Source organism: Thermobia domestica, chromosome 1 (genome assembly GCF_964235325.1).
Source record: "Thermobia domestica chromosome 1, izTheDome1.hap1.1, whole genome shotgun sequence".
Classification (NCBI taxonomy): Eukaryota; Metazoa; Arthropoda; class Insecta; order Zygentoma; family Lepismatidae; genus Thermobia; species Thermobia domestica.
In genome coordinates this window covers 24,128,665-24,151,761 of record NC_137454.1, presented here as the reverse complement: position 1 = coordinate 24,151,761, position 23,097 = coordinate 24,128,665, and the positions used below count along the sequence as shown (strand labels likewise).

Sequence of the window (23,097 nt, the reverse complement as noted above, 5' to 3'; positions counted from 1 at the left end):
GTTTATGTTCTTTATATATATATACTAATTAATCTGGACAATGTTGACTCTTATTCTTGGTTGGCCACAAAACAAGAATCTGGAAACTTCTGATGATAAATAATAGCTTTATCGTTGTGTCTTTCTTTTCTTTTGCTAAAGTTAATGCAACCTGAACATTAAATCTAATATAACCTTGATTTTTTTTGATACCGTAAAATCGGACCGTTATAATTGGCGATCCAATCCAGGATTTGCCTGATATGTATTCATTAATCTCTCGTTCCTGAAAAGAGGACCGTTATATAGTAATCAGCAAATAAGTTAATTAGAGAATACTTAATAGTTGTATTTGCGGGTACTTAAATCTCATTGTTGTCAAAGCATTTACTAGAGAATCAGTAGTGGAATGCCTGAAGTTGCGATAGAAGCAGATTTCCAGAAAATTGTGGTAGTTTATGTTGAGTTGAAAGTCCCAGATGAAATTAATGTAATTCTTTCTCTTTGAAGGATCTCATATGGAGGCGAGCTCAGTGTGGTGGCTTGGGAGTGAAACACAGAAGATTTGGAGAGCCGTCGATAAGGTTTCCGGTAGAAAGAGCCATGACAGATACACCTGTATACTCCACGGCAACGGGCACATCGTCCGAAAACACCAACAGCAATTGCTCGGTGTCCAGCCATTCCTTCTCTCCCGACACGTCTGGGAACGAAGACGTTGCATCCATCCACATGGACACAAGTAGTGATGTTTCAGTGCCTCAGGTAGCGAGTGTTGTCCCTTCTTCTGGTTGTTCAGTGATGCTTCCCCCGTTGACAGTGACCGCTTCACCTTCCCCTTCCCGGACAAAGGATAGTTTTAGTTGCTCATCTGTTACCAGTTGTTCACCCGCAGTTACGAAGGATATTCCGTATACCTCTCCAGGAGTAACGAGTTTTAGTGATGGAACGGTAAGTAGATTCATTAACCCATTAGTGCCCAGAATTCCCCACACACATATTCAAAAAAATGGAACATTTTGAAAAGTTACAATTTTGAGGGAGAAAATACACTGCAGAAACATAACTATTAAAATCGAATCAGTCCTTCCTTTACAGACCTTCAATTCTTCCTTCTGGAGTCTTTCAAATCAATCCAGTTGAGCCTTTCTCCTCAAAACACATATCCAGAAAACAGTGCTAACCTCAAGCCAATATATCATACAAGGAAAATGCAACAATGTTATGACGGAACACACTCCAAAGTTACTTCACGGTTAAAACCAGCAATGCCAATCCATGAGTTTCTGCACTATGACGACAAATTGCCGTGGCAACTTAAGTTGCCAAGGGGACGCAATGAGTTAACTGAAATTGCTAAATGATTTAATAAGGGGCATATGAAGTACTAAAACTTTTACTTACCAAAGTTACAGATCACACAGTGAGCGTTTCAGCAAAGAGTTATTGCCTTTCTCAGCATAAAACTTTCCAGGAAGTTAATGTTCCTATACGAACTACGTCGCTGTTCATTGACCGTTATCATACAGTAAGTTATTATTATTAGTATTATTAAGTATCCTGCCTTTCGGCAGATTCAGGAACTAATGGGACTTTTTTATTTATTTATTTATTTATTTATTTATTTATTTATTTATTTAAGTTTTGGGCCTAGAAATGTTTCTTCCACGTTTCTCGATCTTCAGCTTCCTCTTTTAACTCCGAATATTTTCTTCTATTTTTCAAATCATCGATCACTTGTGTTCTTCTTCCTCACTTTTCCTTCCATCTTTTGTATGGCAGTATGAAGAAGATAATTTCTTCGCAAGATGCGTCCAATCCAATTGACCTTCCTACGAAGGATGTTGCCTAAAAGTATCCTCTTCTCTCCTATCCCTTTTAAACATCGTTTGTTGCTCTCTCTATCCATTTTATGTTGTCTAACTTCCGCAATGTCCAAGTCTCTGAACCATAAAGTTCAATACTCCATATATAGCAAGGGCCGCGGTGGCTCAGTGGTAGAGCCGTTCACCTCTGGTGCTTGGGGTCCCGGGTTCGATCCCAGCCCCCGCCAAGTGAACTTTGTGGTGGACAAACACCGTGTGCGTGGGTTTTCTCGGGGTTCTTCCGTTTCCTCCCACTTTCTTCATTCCACCATTTCATTCATTACTCATCATCACCGTCTCCTTTAGCCTCACCGGCATAACCGTGGGACGTAAAACTCAAAGATTTCATTTCATTTTTTCCATATATAGCACTTGACCAACCTCTTCCTTAGTCCAGTATTAAAGCCTGCTAGTTAAGAGCGATCTCTTCTTGTTGAATGCTTCTTTGGCTATGGCAATTCTGGATCTGATATTTTTGGTGCAATAAACATCTTCCGTTAAAAAGAAAAAAAAAAAACATATATTTGAAATTATCAACCTCTTCAAGTTCTCTTTGTTCTACCCTAACCTGTAAGGGCGCGTTTCCACCGAATATTCTCGCAACTTTCAATTTTTCTATGTTAATTTCAATTACATGTAGTTTTCCCGTGTCAATTTTGTCAATCATCTCCTGTAGTTCTTCTTCGGTTCTTGGTATAATAACCGTATCATCTGTGTACCTAATCGTGTTAATACTCTGCCCCCCAATCTTGAAATCTTCAATTCCCGTTAATACTTTCTTCATTAAACATTCACTGTAAATGTTGAATAATTCGGGCGACATATTACATCCTTGTCTACTGCTTTCCCAATCTCTACACTGTTGGTTCCTCCTTCATGCAAGCACAACTTCACTCGTTATCCTATGTACAGGTTGTAAATGACTCGTAGGTCTCTCCAGTTGACCTCAATTTCTTTTAAGTTTTCAAAAGTTTGGTTCAATTGACCCGGTCGAAAGCTTTTTGCCAGTCGTTGAAGCACAAAGACAACTCTTCCTTTACATCAAGAATTCGTTCTGGTATAATTCTTATCAACCCAATAGCATCTCTGCTGTCTTTTCCTTTCCGGATTCCAAATTGATCTTCCTCCAATATCTCTTGTATCTTACTTTTCAGCCGCCTGTTCAGTATACGCGCAATAATCTTTCTGTGTGAGGAATAAGGCTAATGGTTCTGTAATCGCTTCACTTCTTTGCTTGCTTTTTCTTGGGCAATACAATCACTGTAACATCAACAAACTCACTTGGCCATTTTGTACTCAGGTAGGTCTTGTTAATAAGTGAAGTCAGTATTTTCATTCCACTTCCAAAAGTAATGTTTTAAAGAAATTCTCCATGAACACAGACAGATCCTCTATATCCTGTGAACGAACATGTATCGTGTAAAGTACATTCAGTCTCAGTATTTTACTTTTGATCAGTGAATGTTCTGTGCTTTAAAAGCCAGAGAATTCTTGTTTCAATATGAATGTAGGCAAACTAGTGCTTTCGTGTCCTTAGTAGTCAGTACGCGGGTTTCATTTCCGTTAGGAATACGGAGTTTTCTTTTGATTCAGACCAGCTTCGTAAAGTAATTGAGAAGCAACTTACGTCAAATGGTAGCGAACTCAAGTCTAAAAATCCGGAAAGAGTGGTACTGAGAGGCGATAGATGGTATTGAGTACGCATCATATGGTGGTTGAATGTGTGTTATTTTACCGGCCGGTGCATCTTATGGACTGTAGCGTCAGAGAATTTAGTTGTACGAAATCCAAAAATTACTTGGTTTCTCACCAGTGAGTATCGTTAATTCAATTTTAAAGTTCTTCAATATTATTACTGTATGGCCGGGGGATGTCCAAAGAGAAGATATATATATATATATATATATATATATATATATACCATTGGATTGATCTCATTAAGTTAAATAGAACGATATACATGAGTATAAAATGTCCTATAACTACTATATCAGGCGTTGTTTCTATATTGTCAGACTAAACACAACAACACACTGAGTAAGCCTATGTATTAAAAATATATAAAAGCACAGTCATGTAAGTTTCAACATACTAGTTGTGTCTTCATCAGACTTCCACTCCTTCTGGCTACACGCGAGTTGATCACCTCTTATATACTTTCCGGAGATCAACTTTTAATTAGGCTCTACCCCTTCATTAAAAATCAAACTTATGTTTTTTCCACCTTCACTTGTTCAGCTGCACACTTCACCAATTAAAAATAAACCTTTTTGCTGGATACATTCTTGTCCTTTAATTATTCTTGTTTGTGTTTCCTTATTAATTTGTCCTCGTTCTTTCTTCTTCCTTTTCATTTCTTCTTTAACTAAAATCCTCTCCCGTTCTTTATTTATAGGAAATCGTCCATTCTAATTCATAACCTTGTCTCCTGCCTTCATGATTTCCCTGACTTCTTTCCATTTTCTCACCAGTGTCCTGTTCTTTGTTTCTGGGACCTCTGCTCTTTCCCAGTGTATCCTGCGGTTTGCCTCTTTCTGTATACCTGAACAAGTGAAAGTGGAAAAAAACATAAGTTTGATTTTTAATGAAGGGGCGGAGTCTAATTAAAAGTTGATCTCCGGAAAGTATATAAGAGGTGACCAACTCCCAAGTAGCCAGGAGTGGAAGTCTAATGAAGACACAGCTACTGTTACATATTTATACGGGGTGTTTCAAAACAACACCGACAGCGTTTGGAAGATGATTCCTGACACCAAAATAAGACGAAAAGTATAGACCAATCTGGGTGCAAAACTGCTTCCTTTCTGAACTATAGGCTGCCGAAAACACGAAAAAATTAAATTTAAAGGTCCATAGCTCCAAAACTATGGGACCTACCTTAGTCGGGTCAAGACTTGACTTAGGAATTAATATGTGCTCTATCCAAAAATACACCCTCCATTCCAAAAGAAACCGAACTTTTGAAAACAAATAGTACCACTAGTGCCATCTGTTGTAATATTTTACCGGTAGATGGCGTAGTCCCTCATTGACAACTGGTATAAATGTCATGACATTTGGATGCACGGCAACAAAGTTATTGCGTTTCAACTGTCAGTGTGTTGTGTACATCGGTCGGAAAATGAGTTTCAAACAACGAGCTGCAATTGAGTTTTGTGTTAAACTGGGTAAAACTTTTACTGAAACGCACCAAATGCTACAAAATGCATATGGTGATGAGTGTCTATCCCGTACGCAAGTTTACGAGTGGTTCAGGCGATTCAAATCGGGTAGAGAGACGCTGGATGATGACGAAAGATCAGGCCGTCCCAGAACCGGATTATCGGAAGAAAACATCGAAAAAGTGCGTGAATTCATCAAACATAACAAAAAATCGTCGGTGATAGTTATTGAAATGGAATTAGGCATTCCTCAAACAACCGCATACCGCATTTTGACCGAAGTTTTGGGCCTTAAGAAGGTTAATTCGCGGTTTGTACCACACAAACTCACCGAAGACCAAAAAGTTGATCGAATTGCGCATTGCAAAGACATCGTTAAAAGTGCTCGGCAGGATCGAAACTTCTTGAAATCGATTGTAACTGGTGACGAGACGTGGTGTTTTGAATATGAGCCCGAAACAAAGCGGCAAAGTGCTGAATGGAGAGCCGGATGAAGGAACACCCAAAAAAAGTCGCTTGGTGAAGTCAAAAGTTAAGGTGATGCTGATTTGTTTTTACGATTCAAAAGGAATTATCCACAAAGAATTTGTTCAGCCCGGCCAGACAGTCACTGGAGAGTTTTACTTGGGCGTCATGAAGCGTTTGCTGGCAAGAATTCGTCGTATTCGGCCCGAATATCGCGAAATCGGCAGTTGGACTCTTTTGGACGATAATGCACCATCACATCGTTCGCGACTTGTAACTGAATTTTTGGTCAAAAATCACATTATTCGGTCGCATCATCCGCCCTATTCACCAGATCTCGCTCCGTGCGATTTCTATCTGTTTCCGAAACTGCATTTGGCGATGAAAGGAAAGTGACACGCATCGATTGATGCCATTGAGAAGGCGACGACCGCCGTCCTAAAGACCATTCCAATACAGGACATGGAGAAGTCGTTTGACAACTTGTTGGAGCGTGCAAATATGTGTATCGATGCAGAAGGGGAATACATTGATTAATAAAAATGATTTGTTCCAAAATGTACATTGCTTTTTTGTTTTTTTAAAACGTTCGGTTTCTTTTGGAATGGAGTGTGTATAATCCTAAGGTACTCACGCCACAATTTTTGTACAGGCAGTTTGGTTACGGGAATATAATCTGAAGTACTCACTAACTACCTCTATAAACATTGTTGCGGAAGTAGTGCAGGATTCTGAAGCATGTATTTTTGGATAGAGCACATATTAGTTCCTTAGTAAAGTCTTGACCCGACTACAGTAGGCCCCATAGTTTCCTATGGGCCTTTAAAGTTCATTTTTTCATGTTTTCAGCAGCCTATAACTCCGAAAGGAAGCATTTGTGCACCCAGGTTGGTCTATACTTTTTGTCTTATCTTGGTGTCAGGAATTACCTCCCAAACGTTGTCGGTGTTGTTTTGAAATACCCTGTATATTTTTATCACATGCCTTGCTTAGTGTGTTGTTGTTATGTTTAGTTTGACAATATTGAAACAAGGCCTGATAGAATAGGTATGCACTGTATATGTATAAAAAATGCTGTTAAGTAGCAGAGTGTATTGTTGTTTATCTTTTTCTCACAAATGTTCCTAACAGTGACACAAATACTCCTTACAATTATGCACCTACTACTTGTAAATTCCGATGCGTATTCAAGAAATTTTTGGTACTTGAGAAACACTTGAAATTTCATTCCATTCTTTAATTTATTATTCAACAGTAATGCTGTTAAACTAGATAGAAAGCCATTAAGTGTTTACGGCACTTGCATTCATATTTTAATTTTTAAGAAGAGCGAGAAACTTTATTTTATCTTAGGAGAAGTTATCCAAAACGATATCTATATTTATCAGTTCATTCATAGAGAAAGAAATCAAATGACGGACGAAAATTATAGATTAACCCTTTGAGAATAGATAACAGTCTTTCTCCCGAGCCACAAGAAAATTGACGCCCTAAATGACATTATGCCTATGATTGGGCATTGAATAATTTATTTGACAAATATAACGCAAATAAATCTTATCAACCACAGCCGTCCTCCCCCACCCACATACTGTGTTTATACTTCACACGTCCTCAATGAAACGATCGAATGTGTGTTTATATGCCACGTCCGTCTCTTAGAGAGTTTCTTTAAGGACGACTATCAGTCTTTCTTCACAGATGAAAAAATGGACGCCCTAAATGCCATTCAAGCTTATGATTGGGTAATTGAATAATTTATTTGACAAATATAACGCAAATGAGTCTTATCAACCACAGCCGTCCTCTCGATCCAGATGCTATGTTTATACACCACACGTTCTCAATAAAACGATCGACTGTGTTTATATGCCACGCCCGTTTCTAAAGGGTTTCTTTAAGGACAAGTATCCGTCTTTCTTCAAAAATAGAGAAATGGACTCGCTGAAAGCCATCTAAGCCTATTATGGGTTATTGAATGACTTATTTGAGAAATGGAACAAATGAGGCTTATAAACCACATCCTTGAACAGAATGATCGGCACTGTGTTTATATGCCACGCCCATCTCTGAAAGATTAAATTTTTCAGGGACAGGGTCTATTTTAAATTTTTATTAAACATTAAATGTGAGTTTCGCTTAGTTTCAAATATTACAGATACAATAAAAGCATTAAGTCTGGACTTAGTGGAACGTACACTGAAGCATGCTATATGTATATTGTTCAGGTCTTGATTTTAACATCAAGATGAGATTATCGGTCGTACGCTTTCACCAGCTGTTGTTTCTAAAGCTCAATACAGGTGCTTCTATCTTAAAATCATTGTAAAAAGACGAAAAAGTAATACGTTACGTACAAATGGACGTGGAAGTTTTCACTCATATAGCATTAGTTTGATAAGAATGCTCATATTGATATAATTTCCGAGGTTATTTCCAGAACTATTGTCACCAATCGTAAGTATATAGGATTTTTTTTTCTGCGTCAAATGTTTAACAGCTTAACTTAAAACATACTAATTATTACAGTTTTTTTTCTAAAACTATGATCACGAATATATTCGTGCAAAGAAAAAAGATGTGAGTATAGATTTAAACGGCGATTCCTTACGTTGGCCTGAGTATATGGGTGTCCGCTAGATGTGGGTAAGATCAAGGGCACCGATTTCTCTGTAAATTTGGAGGGGGGGGGGCACTCAGACGCAGAAGGTGTATATATAAGGATGTTAACACAAATTGCATTCAAATTATGCCAAATATTGTATATTTAGAAATACACTAGGGGAGCCCACATGAGCTTTGAGGGGAGGGGGCGCGCCCCCCAGGATCGGCGCCCTTGGGTAAGATTCATTTAACTATTTTCGGCTAATATTTTGCATTGGAGGCCAATGCTTATTGACGAAATGACGGAACTGAAATAGCATATCTACATTGTACCGAGAAATCATTTGTCTGTTATTTCTCTTTGAAATGATGGTATTGTTTTGCAAAAAGAATACAAAAATTCGTAGTAGATTGAATGGAATATATACGTATACTGTACTTATTTTCCCCACTGTTTCGTTTTCTCAAGATGCTAGTGTAATTTGGTAATGTTTATTGTGGAACATACATATTCGGGATTTTAGTATTTCTTGCGGAAAAATTTAAATCTCAATTTTGATCAGCTTGTAGTTCAAATAAATTGAACGAACTGAATAAAACATTTTAAAAGATTCGTTGTCGCTTCATGTACACAAAAAGTGTTCAAAAAAGTAAAACTCACAATAAGATACATCTGCTTTTATTACGAACGAATATACTAGTGGTTTTAAAATCGGTGATTTTCAAGTGCCTAATTCGAGCTTAAATTTTAGACAGTTTTAGTAATGTTTACTTCCACATACCTCTACCTTCAACGTACAAAAAAAAAATAACCAATAAAAAAAATATAAAATTTGGAACGACTTTTGAGAAGAAAATTATAAGTTAAGCGGTTAATGTACTACTAACTGCTATTCGGTGTCCCTCACACCTTCCTCAGTAAATCTTGGCAACTCACGTATAACTCCTCTTACTTCTTAAAATGTTATCTTTCACTTTTTTGTATATATATATATATATATATATATATATATATATATATATATATATATATATATATAGTAAATAATGGAGACATCAGAAAACTTGTTAATATGGTAATGTGAGATCTTTACACTAGAAACCCTTTCTTCTGAAAGTATTGCTTTGAAAGATGTATGCTGAAGATTTTTATGAAGACTTAACGATTTTGTGGTTGTTTGTAGAAGTCTTTGTCCATTTGTAACAGACACTGTGAAGGGTGTTGTTATAATCATAAATCGACGATTAAACGTTAGATGTACAATGATTCCATACTTCTTTAACTCGTTGAGGAATTGTTCAAAACATGAGAATATTAATTCCATTATAGAGTTAATTCCAGCTTATTATAAAGTATCACTGTAACTGATGTTTTTTTGCAGAAGTTTTCCTTCTTCTACGAATAAATATAATTAATGTTCTTATTCCAATTACAGACATCTACTAATGTTTCAACTCAGAACTCCGTCAAAAAGCGAGCCACAGATCTCATGGATAAGTTTATTACGTCTGTTGAGAAAACCCTCTCCGTAAGTAAATAAAAGGAATATATTTTTTATGTCATATTAGTTGAGCTTCTTTTGCTTATTACAATAGAGAGCATGAGTCTAAAACCAATATCTAACGTTTTAATTCTACTTAAAACCAATTAATTTGCGTAAAATGTCATGGAAAGTTAGGGAACTTAAATGTGCAAATGTAGCATTCCTTGTTTTCAATCTAGCATAGTTTCCTCTTTATCAGTTGTACAGATTGGCACGTGAAGGGGACCACAATGTTACAGCATTCCCATGATGACAATGATGCAATATTGCTATTTCATGCTGAGGGAGTGAGATACTGATGTATATATATATATTTGTGTGAGAGACAGAAGGGGAATAATTGATTATGTGAAAGCAAAAATCGAAATATGACTTGTCATCTTCGTGGACATCGGTTTTAAGACAGAAAAACTACTGAAAGCACTGAAAGCATTAGATAAAGACAAACTAGCTTTCAGGCTTGACTGTCAAAACTTTTTGCTGGGCACGATCAAGAAGATTGTGGAAAAGAGCCCTCTGAAATACAAACTGGTACGTGCTCTGTCAACTCTGGATTTCAGGTCACAAAAGAACAATCCAGAACTTGCTCAGACTAGGATGAAACGCATTCTATAAACTCTGCATGAGCATAACAGAATATCTGATTCCGTAGCTGAGATAGCAAAGTGTCAATTTATGTCTTTCTGTACTGAAATTCAGGGGTCTCATGAGTTCAGAGAATACGAAGGGAAGATGGGCAACATCAGATTAGATGTTTTCTTTGCAAAGGTAATGTCCAAGAAACAAGAATATTCTGATTTGTTTAATGTTGTGAAAATGTTTAATGTCATCCCACTACAATGTATCGGTGGAGGATTGTAGAAAACCAAATCGAAGATTCTCTGGCAGCACAGAGGCGGGTGCATGATGCAGTTATGTACAGGGTGGTCCGGAAGTGGGCGTACCCCTAATTGGTGTTTTCTGACGATTCTAGGTTTTACCCACATTTGTTTGGTAACATTGCTTGGCTTTGTCTGGTAACATTGCTATCCATGTTCATTTGTTTTCTGCTGTTTCCTGCTTGGTAACTGTTATTTGTAGTGAAGTTGGAGTAATCAACAGTGTGTGATCAAAGTCCATATAGCATTGCTTCCTTTGCCTGGCCCCCAAGAAGTCCCGATCTGACGACACCAGACAATGCTCTCTGGGTTTCATAAAGCAACAAGTAAGAAACACTCGATATCACACAGGAATTACGAGCGGCTGTGGAACAAGCCTTCACCCTCGTGACTCCGGAGTATCTCCGCAAAACATCTGCGAGAACTTGGCGCAGTATTTAGCTGTGTTATGACATGGATGGTGATCATATCGATGTTTATGACTTTTAAGACTTTGAAGTAACTGTGTACAGAGATTCTACCATAACTAACACTATACTGTTGAAACTGAAGGGGGGTACGCCCACTTCCGGATCACCCTGTACTATGGAGGTGTAGAATCTGTTGATGTTGATCGAAGAATGCTTCTCTCAGTTCGTTCAGCTCGAAGACGCTATGATGAATACTTTAAACAGAAACGAATCAAAAGTGCAGAGGAAATTAAAATCAAAGGTGAGAAAAGAAAGCTGAATACTGAAACTAAGAAATTGGAAGCAAAGAAGAAACAAATGGAATTATGTTACGAACAAGAACAAGACGCTCTCGTAGAACAAATTCAAGAACCGAAAGCAAAACAAAATTAAAAAAAAAAAAAACGTAAATATGAGGATGAACATGTTTCAGAGTTGGTAATATTAGGACTGATAGTGGGCCACGGTGGCTTAGTGGCAGAGCGTTCACCTCCGGTTCATGGGTTCCTTGGTTCGATCCTAGCTTGCGACATATGAGCTTTGTGGTGGATAAACACCGGGTGTGTGAGTTTTCTCGAGGTTCTCCCATTTTCTTCATTCCGCCATTTCATACATTTCACATCATCACCGTCTCCTTTAGCCTAGACGGCATAGTCATGGTATGTAAAACTTAAAAAGATTTCATTCCATTTCATTTCATTTTAGGACTGATAGTAATAGGTCTCAGATAGAGTTGGCAATATATTCTTGAGTGCATTTTTTTTCTTTTTTTTTTACTTTTTATTATTTTTTCAAGCAAAAAAAGTCTGATTTGCAATGTTGAGGTATGTGGTAGTGTATCATACATATATTATTATATATTTACATGATAAATTTTGTGGAAATAACAATTACTCATATGTAACATAACAAATATGTAAATAGTAATTAAAGAAGCGTGTTGGACGGGTATGGGGATGGAGGAGGCCGTTAATAAAATGTATGATGAAATTTGCCCCATATCTTCCCATTTATATTCAAGAATTTGTCAGGGAAATCAAGAATTTGTGTCAGGGAAATCGATCTTTACTTTTCTTGTGGGGAACCCTGGTATGGAGATTAATATTTAAATTGAAAGTGCTAATTGATAGTGGATTTGGATGTCTATCGCTTTCAATTGCAGTAGAGGAATAAACGGAAGTATTTTTGCGGTACTAAATTCGTATCAAAAAGAAAAGAAAAGCTGCTTGTTGATATTTATTTCCGTTTTATCCATTATGCGATTCGTGTTGTGACCGGAAATCGTAGATTTTCACCACATCCGGTTTGAACAGGTTGATAAAAGTCAAGATAAACTCATTCCTGGGATGTTCAATCTGTGTCAAAACATCGCTTCTCGATATCTCTTACCGGGTTTGCTCTGTGGAAAAAAAAACGTTAAACCGGAAGTACTAGTAAATTTGTGGAGTTGCTAAACACCGGGATTAAGCCTTTGGATGGGGAAGATGGTTGCCGAAAGATCCTATGTGTGACATCAAGACTCAGCTCCCTGTCACACCATTGCAAATTCAGCAGAGGTTGTCACAATTTTTTTACGATTTCACCAGTCGAACTATGTGGCCCCTTAACTCTACTGATTACAATCCTATGGGTTATTATGTTTGTAGCGTGGTTGAGAGAGTAACCAACCACAATGCCTGTAACATCAAGAGCCAGCTGATCTACAGGATTCGGGCAACGTTTGAGGTTGTCACTCGGGAAACCGTGCGTGCTGCATGCCAGATTTCGTAGTCTTCTCGAGGCAGTTGTGGATGCTGAGCGTGTTGATGCAGATATTCCCTGTTATCGCCTGTCATCAGTAACTGTTAAATTCAGCCCGGATACCCGGTATATTAGAAAATATTCTCTTTATTCTTCATTGTTTCTTTCATTTATATTAAACGGGGTTTTACAGATTTTGTTTTACTGGTTTCTACCTCAAATTTGTCTGATCTTTACTTTCGGAAAATTAATTATTCCATGAGGTAGATATTTTATATGATAAACCGAGAAAATAACCGATGTTATATCACACCAAGTGCAATTTAAGCATAAGGCAAAACACATTTAAAGAGACCTGAAAGCATATTTCCATAATATTGTCAATCTGGATTATAACTCCTGTAAAATTAAGTTTGAATGTAGCCTTATCCAATGTAGAGTACTTGGAATAATTCCCGATTGGTAATAGTAGCTCAAAGTACATCATAAATTATCAATGTTGCTAATATAGAAAATATGCACCTAAACATGCTACTTACTAGAGGATTATAAATAAGGTACTAATGAGGATCTCCACCACTGTTTTGAGACGGCAAAACAGAACCGTATGTGTAAAGTAGAAACACAAATCGAGTTACATTTAACATATATATTGTCTCCCTTTTATCATGTATATGTGTATGTATTTGTAGCTAATATACAAGGTGTCTCAAAAGTCTCCTGACATAGGGTAATTCTTTTATTATCAGAGTTACAATAAAATGTAAGAGGGGAAACCGTCTCCAAATATGAGTGAAGTTTTTTAATCAGACGAGCCGTTTGGGTTGTACACTCTTTATGCGCCTAATATTGAATGAAAATGCAACGTTGGTATTAACTTGGAACTACAACATCAAGTAGGTGAGGGCTGGCCATGGACAAATTAGCGTAAAAGACAGTAACTTCATTTACTTATGTTGCGGGTCCAGATAAATGGCAACGTTGCATTTTCATTTAACATTGGGCGCAAAGAGAGTGTACAGCCCAAACGACTGATCCGATTTTAAAAATTACGTTCGTATAATTAACATGGGTTTCGAACCATGACCGATGCAGTTGGCGGGTGCACAGACCATCATGCAAGATCAATCGTCACAGTATAGGCATTCCCCACCACACTAAAGAGCTCCAAGAGCTTCGTTACAAGACACATCGCTAGTCGTTAAGGTGTCTTGACACCCGTTTTTGTATATAATCTGGTACAATATCTTCTTTCTTTCCTCAACCATAGATTGGTGGGCAGCATGGAAATTTTAAAACTTTTCTCTCCCTTGGGAGAGCTGTTTTATACTTTGATAAGACCTCTTCTTCGTAACTGCATCTAGATATTCTATCCTTGGTCTTCCTCTTCCTGGTTTTCCTTCTGCCTTCCAGTCGAAGTACCGAATAAAATGAACAGGCATGTTGTTTCTTCTTTTACCTATTGCCTTCATGACCTGTCGTTCTTCATTAGCTTCCTTTAGTGTGTCTTCATTCCTTTTCCTTTCGGTACACGTTATGCGCAGCATCCTGCGCCAACACCACATTTCAAATGCTTCCAGCTTGGATATTTCAGTTTTTTCTCAGTGCCCATGTCTCTGATCCGTATAGCGCCACGCTCCATATCAGGGCCTTAATAAATCGTTTTTGAGCATCCAACGATACATTTGTTGATGTCAGCAACCCTCTTTTCCTATTGAATGCTTGTTTAGCCTGCGCTATTTTGGAACTTAGTCTTCTTCACTTCTTCCGTCCGAGGATATTACACTTCCTAAATAGGGGAACGTCTTAACGTCTTCGATTTTCTCTTCCTCTGACCATACGTTTGTCCCTCCCTCTCCTGGTTATAGATAATTATATTTGCTTGTGATAATCAGATTGCAGAAAAGTGTATTTTTAAATGAATATGTATGTATAACCGTAAACCCATAAAATAATACATTGTGTTGTTTTTTTCAGGAAAATGATCAACACGTGAATACGTATAGTTCTACAACAGACTTGTGGCCAAGATTATTAATGGCACAGACAGATGACTGCAGTTCTGGCCTAGGACTTGATCCAATTGGACCCCAGGCTCACCCCGTGGACCCACCTGTGTCTGCAGTTTCATATAGGGATCCTTCCTTAGATCTTTTAGACTTAACTAACAGTGTGAGAGTCACACGGTAGGATTAAGTGCAGATTTCTTAATCTGTTTTTGTTGCACAGTTAGAAAATAATGTTATTGAACTGTTTTCCGTTTTAGAGTTATTATATATATATATATGTATATGAATGAATGCGGGTGTGTATGTATATATGTATTCGCTATTGTTGTTATGTAATTATCAGATGTTTATTGAATATGTATATATATGAGTGTGAATTCACTTTTTTACACAATGTTAGTGGTATAGGTTTTTTTAACAGACAATCAGCAAAGCTGGTTGAAACAAAGGGGCATTAAATACATAGTATCAGGAATTTTTTTTTTTTTTAAAAAAAAGAAATACATATGTATTACTAAAGTTACCATTCCTATTGTTCCTCATAGAAGGTTATGAATAGATAAAATAAAACCAAAGCTTTGTTAAAATTCCAGTAAACTACCGTAGAAAGAAAACAAAATATTAAAATATATTTCCATCGATAAAGAAAATAGTTTTTATGTAGAAAATTATTTTAACAATATACAAATTTGATTACCAAAGACAAATGCTCAATGTGTGGGACCATATTTTGTTTTCTTGACTGGTACATTGCGATAAAATGTTCTATAATGATAATAATAATGATGATTTAAAAAGTAGTAAGTTCCTATTGTTCCTTGCGGACCAATTCAGTCTATAGAACTTTTTTTTTTTTAAACTAAATAAGCAATTTATTTTCAATATACTAGATATGTATAGATGTTTCGCTAGCGGAGAAGCTATATTTTGCTGATTGTTGACTTTTATATTGGTCACATGTTCTTCTTGTCTCACTACAAAAAAAAAAAAAAAAAATACAAAAAAAAACCACTTCATAGCCACATATTTTTTGTCTCCACCGTGTAGTTTGAGCTGCGTGTGACTTGCGAAGAAAGGAAAACAAGTTTGTATTGAAAACAAGAATGAAAAATGTTAACTATTATCTTGTTAATTGGTGTACGTGATGAACATTTCTGTAACATGGCACTAAGGTTTCTTTCGAGAACTGGCATATGGGTACGTAGGAATATCTTGTAAATATATATATGTATCTATACAAAGTAAAGTTGTGAGAAATTTCACAAGTGCAATAGATAGAATTGTCAGTTGGAGTGCAGTGTGAACCTACAAACGAGAGATTTTTTTTTCGTACATGTATATGCAGAAGTATAGAAATTTGTCAGAAGAAATGGAGGCAAGGAACTGTGCCTTGTATGTGTGTGTATGAAGATGTTAGCTTTTTTTTGGTGTTTCGGTTTAGTTGTTTTTCAAAGTACAAAAAAAAAAAGAAAGAAGAAAAAAATTTAAAATGTGTGTGAAGTTTTGTCTTCAAGGGCACAAATTGCAAGGATGAACTAAGGCTTGACCACTTGTAAAATTGAGTAGCAGTATTTGAGACTACAAGCGGAGAACATTGCTTCTGGCTTTTCGCAGTTGTGGTCATTTTTTTGAAAAAGAAAGTGATAAAAAGAATTGTTTTCCAGTGGATATGAGATTTTATTCCCTTCATTTTTTTAAGTTTGTTTTTATATTTAAAAGATGCATATATGCGTTGTATGTGCGTTTGCGTATACTTTGTATGCAAAATGAGCTTTTCTTTTGTTTTTTATATGTATGTATGTATGCGGACGTGTGTATGTATGTTCCATTGTGTAAGAATATATGTAATATTTTTTTTTTTCGTTTGTTGAACACTGAAAGATTTCGTGAGATTTATATGCAATTGTGAAAAATATTGTTTCAAATTTATATATATGTATATGTATATACATAAACATATATATATATACATAGTTAGTTAATTATTTAGATATATATATAAATAAAAGCATTTTTGTTTGTTATTGCAATAACTGATTGTTTAGAGTAGATTATGTGCCGTGCGTTACCATTCTGTACATACAAATATAAGTCTTACATTATGTAATGTGCCTGAATTTTTAAGTCGCTTACAAGCAACTTGTGTTCTTGTTTTAATTATTATTATTATTATTACTTTCTGCTCACAAAGTAGCGTACATAGAGAGGGGATCTTTTAAATGTAATTTTATTTTTTAATCTAAATGGTTTCGCAATTATTTTTTTTTTTTTCAGTGTTGCAATTTCACTGAGAAACGAACATAAGAGAGTTTGGTTTTGAGTCTCTGCTACACATAAATTTTTGTTATTGTTGACTAGAACACTTTTTTTTTTTTTTATCATATAATTTGAAGCGCTGAGCCAGTACTGTTTCTCTGTATTGCTTATATATATGTAAATGTGTCGAAATCTTGATAAGATATAATGTTCTCAACGAGTCAAGTCGCTAAGCTATTGTACATGTATACGTGTTTCTACTATTTGTGAAGAAAGAAAATGAATATCGTGAGAAGCTGTGAACTATGAACTATTTTTTCACTATTTTGGTGTATTAAGGCTTAAAAGGAAAACCAGAATTTCTTTTAAAATGTAAACGAAGTAGTTTTGACAGTACTATTGTATTTAAACTAAAAATCCATTCGTATGAAAAAATTAATTAACAATTCCGTTGCATCAAACTTGTCTCCCGAGACATTCTCAAATAAGTTTACTGGACTCCTTGAAACTTTCAAAGTATTGTTTAATATTAATACTTAATGTAACTGACGAACGTTCTCTCTTGAGGAAAGGAAAATAATCTTAATTGGACTTGAATGTTGTTATAATGTTAGCGCATTACACATGAGGATACGGAGACCTATATGTAAGCTTTAATCATACGTTCTAAATAAACCTCACTAAGTAAGTTAAATACAAATTCCTATTAAGTATTTGTCTTTCGTAAATGGTTTTAACCCCAGAAAGTTCAGTAGCATTTTTTAAAATTAGTTTCATCGAAAATTAAATCATTACTTTTGCAATATGTTGTAAATTACCCTCATTTTGAGCTCGAAATATTACGTATATGTTGTTCAAAGATTTTATTTGAAAATTACTACATTTTGTAGCTGAGTAATGTTTATTTTCCCATCAATGCCAAATAGTTTCAGATTTAAATATAGTAATTATTTCAGATTTAAATACGTACCTTTTACCAAGAAAATATTGATAATAACTGTAATAAACTTATTTAGATGTCACTAGAAATAAAATTGTAGTAATGATCGATACATATAAAGCCAAATATAAAATGTGTAACTTTCGGCCGTGGTGGCTCAATGGTCGAGCGTTCACCTCTGGTGCTTCGGGTCCCTGATTCGATCCCAGCTCGCGCCAAGTGAGCTATCGTGCTCGTGGGTTTTCTCGGGGTTCTGCCGTTTCCTCCCACTTTCTTCATTCCAGCATTTCATTCATTTCTCATCATCACCGTCTTCTTTAGCCTAGCCGGCATAACTGTGGGACGTAAAACTAAAGATTTCACTTCAAAATGTATAACCAACTTTAATAAACATTTAAATTATGCAAAATACAAACCACTGCATTTCCTGTAATAACATATAAACAAAGTTCTATGTACAGTTTGCAGTGTATATCTAATGTCAATATCTATTTATATTGACATTATACTGATAGATAGAATTAATTATGTATATAGTGTTAATTACATAGAATTTGACTTCATTAATTGTTGATTTTAAATTCATTGAATCTCTGTAACATTGGTACAAAAACTTGCATTGTTTCGCTATTTAAATGTCTTTCCTTTAGATAGAATAATAATATATCTATATGACAGTTCAAATTAAAAAAGAAAAAAACTTTTAAGTCTCATGTCGTTGGGAGTCTGTGCAACCTATTAAAAACTTTCATGGTTTTACTAAAATAGAAACATGATTTATAAGACTTGACTTGTTGAACGTACTTCTTATCAATATATACTTTGTTGAAATTACACCTCTTTTTTACTGGATTTTCTACTCTTAAGGTTTGTTTTAGTTTAAAGCAATTTGTTTTTTAACTGTGATTTTCTGGTATTGGTGGTGGTTTGATAATTGATTTTAAAAAATTGTGAAGCAAAAACAATGATTCCATATTTTTGATTCGTTACAAACGGTTTGATCATGAAGTAACACCAGCACGCATACACACACACACACACATACATACATACAAACACAAATCACATATTCTTTACGGTAGTAAAAAGTGCGGCTTAAAATTGTTCATTGCGTAACAGGCTTAACTGTTTAAGGATTACTTTGAATGTGTCAGTTTAAAAATATTAACTCTTTAACATGAAATATACATCAGAAATACATATTGACAAGATTTCATCATTTAATTAATAAGTATTACAATCTAAAAAGTAAATCTCATCATCTCTGAATTTAGGACAAGTATCGTTAAAATGAAAACTACATTAAAATTTACAGATATATACAGCGTGTCCATAAAATACTAATCCTACTTTAAAGTGGTATTACGTTGCCTTGGGTAATCGTATTTAAATGAAATTGGTCACACTTCAAAGAAAAACTCAAATATTTTTACTATACCTCATAGACATTGAATATGAGCCCTACGAGTGGCCTCTCGCACTTGTTCCATAATTCCCCGCATTGACAGATTTTCTCCCTGAATGGTCTTTCCTTTGATGACATATGCAGCCACGATCCACAAAATCACGGTACCACTTCAAAATTGACGTCTGTGTAGGAGCCTGATGTTGAAACCTTCACCTAAAAGCACGCTGAACCTGCATCAGGCTCTGCGTGCACTGATATTCCAAAACACATCAACTTCGTTCTCATGGGGTCGTCATAACTCCTTAATACTTATTCTTTAATAACAACACAACAGAAGGAAATAAATTTACTTTAGCACATTAAGGCAAAACAATACAGAAACATAAAAGTTTCCCAAGTGACCTCCAACAGAAACAGCAACTGCCTGCTAAATATCCAACAATGAATCCATATCCACTAATCACAAAGTAATCATGAGTGAATTTACTTTTTCTGTTTGATGCTGTCCATTATTGGCAGTGTTGTACATTATTGCCATGCATAAAAATATTCGAATTTTTCTTTCAAATGTGAGGCATTTCATTTAAATACTATTATCCAAAGCGACCTAATATCACGTTAAACTATGATAGTATTTTTATGGACATGCTATATATTGAAAGTATCTTTTTTTTAAATAAATAAATAAAATTAAGATATTACTTTTATATCTTATATTAGGTGTGGCGTCGAAAATTATATTTCTTAGTAAAGAAGTTTTACAAATAAACTGAAGTTAAATTCGCCAGATTTTTTGAAGTTAAACAATTGTAGACTGTAGGGTGAATACTGTCAAAAGCCATCTTCTATTTATATCCGTGTCCAGAATTCAGAAAATAAACTTACATTTTATTTCCTTGTACATCATGATTTTCGCAATACTTAGTATTGTTTATTTTTGAAAAATATATTTGGCAGATCGTTTTATCGTTCCTTTATTAGTAATATGTATTCTTCGGAATAAAAGAAGAAAAAAAAACATAAATTCATGTTACCAAAATTATTCATATTACGTTAAAATCGTTAATATTTTTTGGAGGAGCGTTATTGCCTAAAGGTGACCGATGAGGTTTGACATCTCGTAATTCGCTAGAACTGAATGATACGGAGTCTGGTAGTTGTGAAAATACGTCTTTCTGTGGTTATTTAAATCAGTTCGCGTTTGCTTCATTTTCCTTTGTATAGTAACATGTTGAATATTCTTCTGTGACATTTTCAGGTATATGCCAGATCGTAACACTTCACGCAGCAAATTTGAAAGTTACAGACAGCTTGTATCGAGCCCTGACATTTAAATAATTTTAGTATCGATTTTTAAATAATACTACATTTCTTAGAAACCTTTAGATTTGTTCTTTTTTCTGATATCCCGCATACTTAATTTGTGAATTAAATATAGAAAATCCACATGATACACAACGTAAATTGTAGGAAAAGTAATTCGTCAAATACTCCGTGGTGTTGTCGTATGACCATTTGGCAAGTGTTTTTCTAATACGTGTTATGGAGTATTATTGAAAACAACATATAAATTTAATAATGGAATTTAATGCTTCACACACATGATCAAGCGATCAGCTAAATCATGGATACTCAAGTTTCAATGTGAAAGTATTCTTTCATGTTATTTACGCATGTAGTCAATTTAGTCTCTGTAACCGTGGTTAATACCTTGTAACTTCAAACTGATAAAGAAGAAAAAAATTGAAAATACGTAGTAGAACATCTTAGTAAATCAGTACACAATATAAGAATATACCAATACCAAACTTTTTCTATTATTAGTGCATGGAAATCCTCTTAGTCAGACATGCATCTTACCTGTGTACCTTTCCCTGATTCTATAGAAAACGTTATTAATGTGTATAGCACCCTCAAAAGTTGCCATTTTAAAGAGTTTTTGACGGTACCGTGTCTTATCTAAGAGAGATCTCCGTAAATTTTAACTGAAATGAGACTAAGTACAATTTCTTTTTATGTATAAAGAATGTAATTCTTTTGCACGTTATCGAAAGCTGTACACATATTCGTACATATTTTCGGAAGATAGCTTAAGGGATTGGCATATTCTTTTTGCAGATGACTATACTTTTGAATTAGTTTCACGTCAAGTACCTGATTATTCGTAAAATGATTTTCTAAAGTAGAAAACCTAAAATCAAATTAACTCTTAACTGAAATAATAGTTCCATGTATTGCTGTTTAAGAAGTGAAAATGATATCTCTAAACATAACTTTTTTTTTTTTTTTACTTTGTCATAAGAAAAAAGATAGGTAGATTAATATGATACTTGTGAGACATTTTATGAAATTATCCTTGATGTAGATTAAATTTAGAACTTTAAAATAATCAAATTTCACGCGAGAAAATGTTGGATCTGTAATGTGTAGGGTTTTTTCTTAATGAAGTGCCTTGGACTTTTACCTCATCCTATGTCCTCGGGAAGAGTCCACCTGGAATTCTGAATTTTTTGCCTTGACGATTTTTTTTTTTTTTCTCTCTCTCTACCAACAAGTGTTCATTCATAACTTATCATTTGTTCGGTACAAATTTGATTATTTCATTAAAACATTTAGAGCAGCAGGAAGAAGTAGAAAGAGATGTTAGAGCAGTTTCGGTTAGGTAGATACAAGATATGAAATAACGTAATTTAGCCTTTTATTGTTCAGAAGTCATAGTAAATAATATAATGATTCCGAAAATCATATCCTAGAAATTAGAATAGCTTTCGGGTAAAACTCTCTGCTTTTGGCTAGAGAAAATGTCATGCTTTATTCTTACTGACAGAACAGACTTTTTTTTAAGCAGAAGAGAAACAAAATATTAAAAAGGTAAAAGTTAAAGATATTTGTGTAAATAAATTGCAATTAATTAGAGAGAAAACAAACATGGTATTATAAAATGACAAAATTTTACAGCAAGTGTTTATTTTGTTTTGTTTCTCTGTAATTTACGTTATTTTGTGTGTAATGTTTTGTTTTACACTATGAAAGAATAATTAATTATCCACACGTAATAATTTGAACTTGGTATATATATATATATATATATATATATATATATATATATATATATAAATTCTTTAATTATTTTAACATTCCTTGTAATGAAATTTGTGTATATAAGAATTTTTTTGCAGTTTAAAGTTATTTGTATTTTTAGTTAATGTTAAAGACTAAAATTCTATTGTGTTGACAAAACAGTTTTTTTTTATTATTATAATTTTTGTCCGAAAATTGTGCTTCGTATTAGCATTGATTAGTTATAATGTTCAGTGTATTAACGTCGTAGCTAATAATGTTCGTAAGTAGCTTAATTTTCGGATAATTAAGTGCATTTGAAGAGTAACATTTGTATAATATACATTAAGAAACTAAGAAGTTACTATGATTTCTTGCAGGAAAATTACAATTAACTGGTAAATTAAGCACGTTCCTTTGAAGTTAAAAGCATTCTGTTACAGCAATGAGAACTGAGAGATTTGAATGCATCTAAGAATGTGTCCGTATGGTTCGTGTTCATTTAAGTGGTAATGTTCAACTACAATACATATATAAAAGAAAAAGGATCAGTAAGATATATTTTGATTTTGAATGTAATCATGAGCCAACCTTAAAGGTAAAAAATGAAGTCACCTTTATTTGGTGTTTTTGTATCCCTGTTAACACTTAGTATTCGATATTCCAGCCCGCGCTGGGACTATGATCACGGAATATTTCTACCGCCAACTGGAAGAAAACACCTGAGATACAATAAAGT

The 23,097-nt window shown here is 34.7% G+C and overlaps 1 protein-coding gene across 1 annotated transcript in view; it reads left to right on the top strand.

The window, feature by feature from the left end:
- The window catches only part of LOC145683797 (uncharacterized), a 148,986-nt gene extending 126,622 nt beyond the window's left edge, over positions 1-22,364 (top strand). The window contains exons 6-8 of the mRNA XM_081755382.1: positions 490-930; positions 9,511-9,603; positions 14,663-22,364. Of these exons, the coding sequence (XP_081611508.1) occupies positions 490-930; positions 9,511-9,603; positions 14,663-14,875 (747 nt within the window). The 3' untranslated portion in view covers positions 14,876-22,364. The remainder of the gene's footprint in view (positions 1-489; positions 931-9,510; positions 9,604-14,662) is intronic.
- The last annotated feature ends 733 nt before the right edge of the window (positions 22,365-23,097 follow it).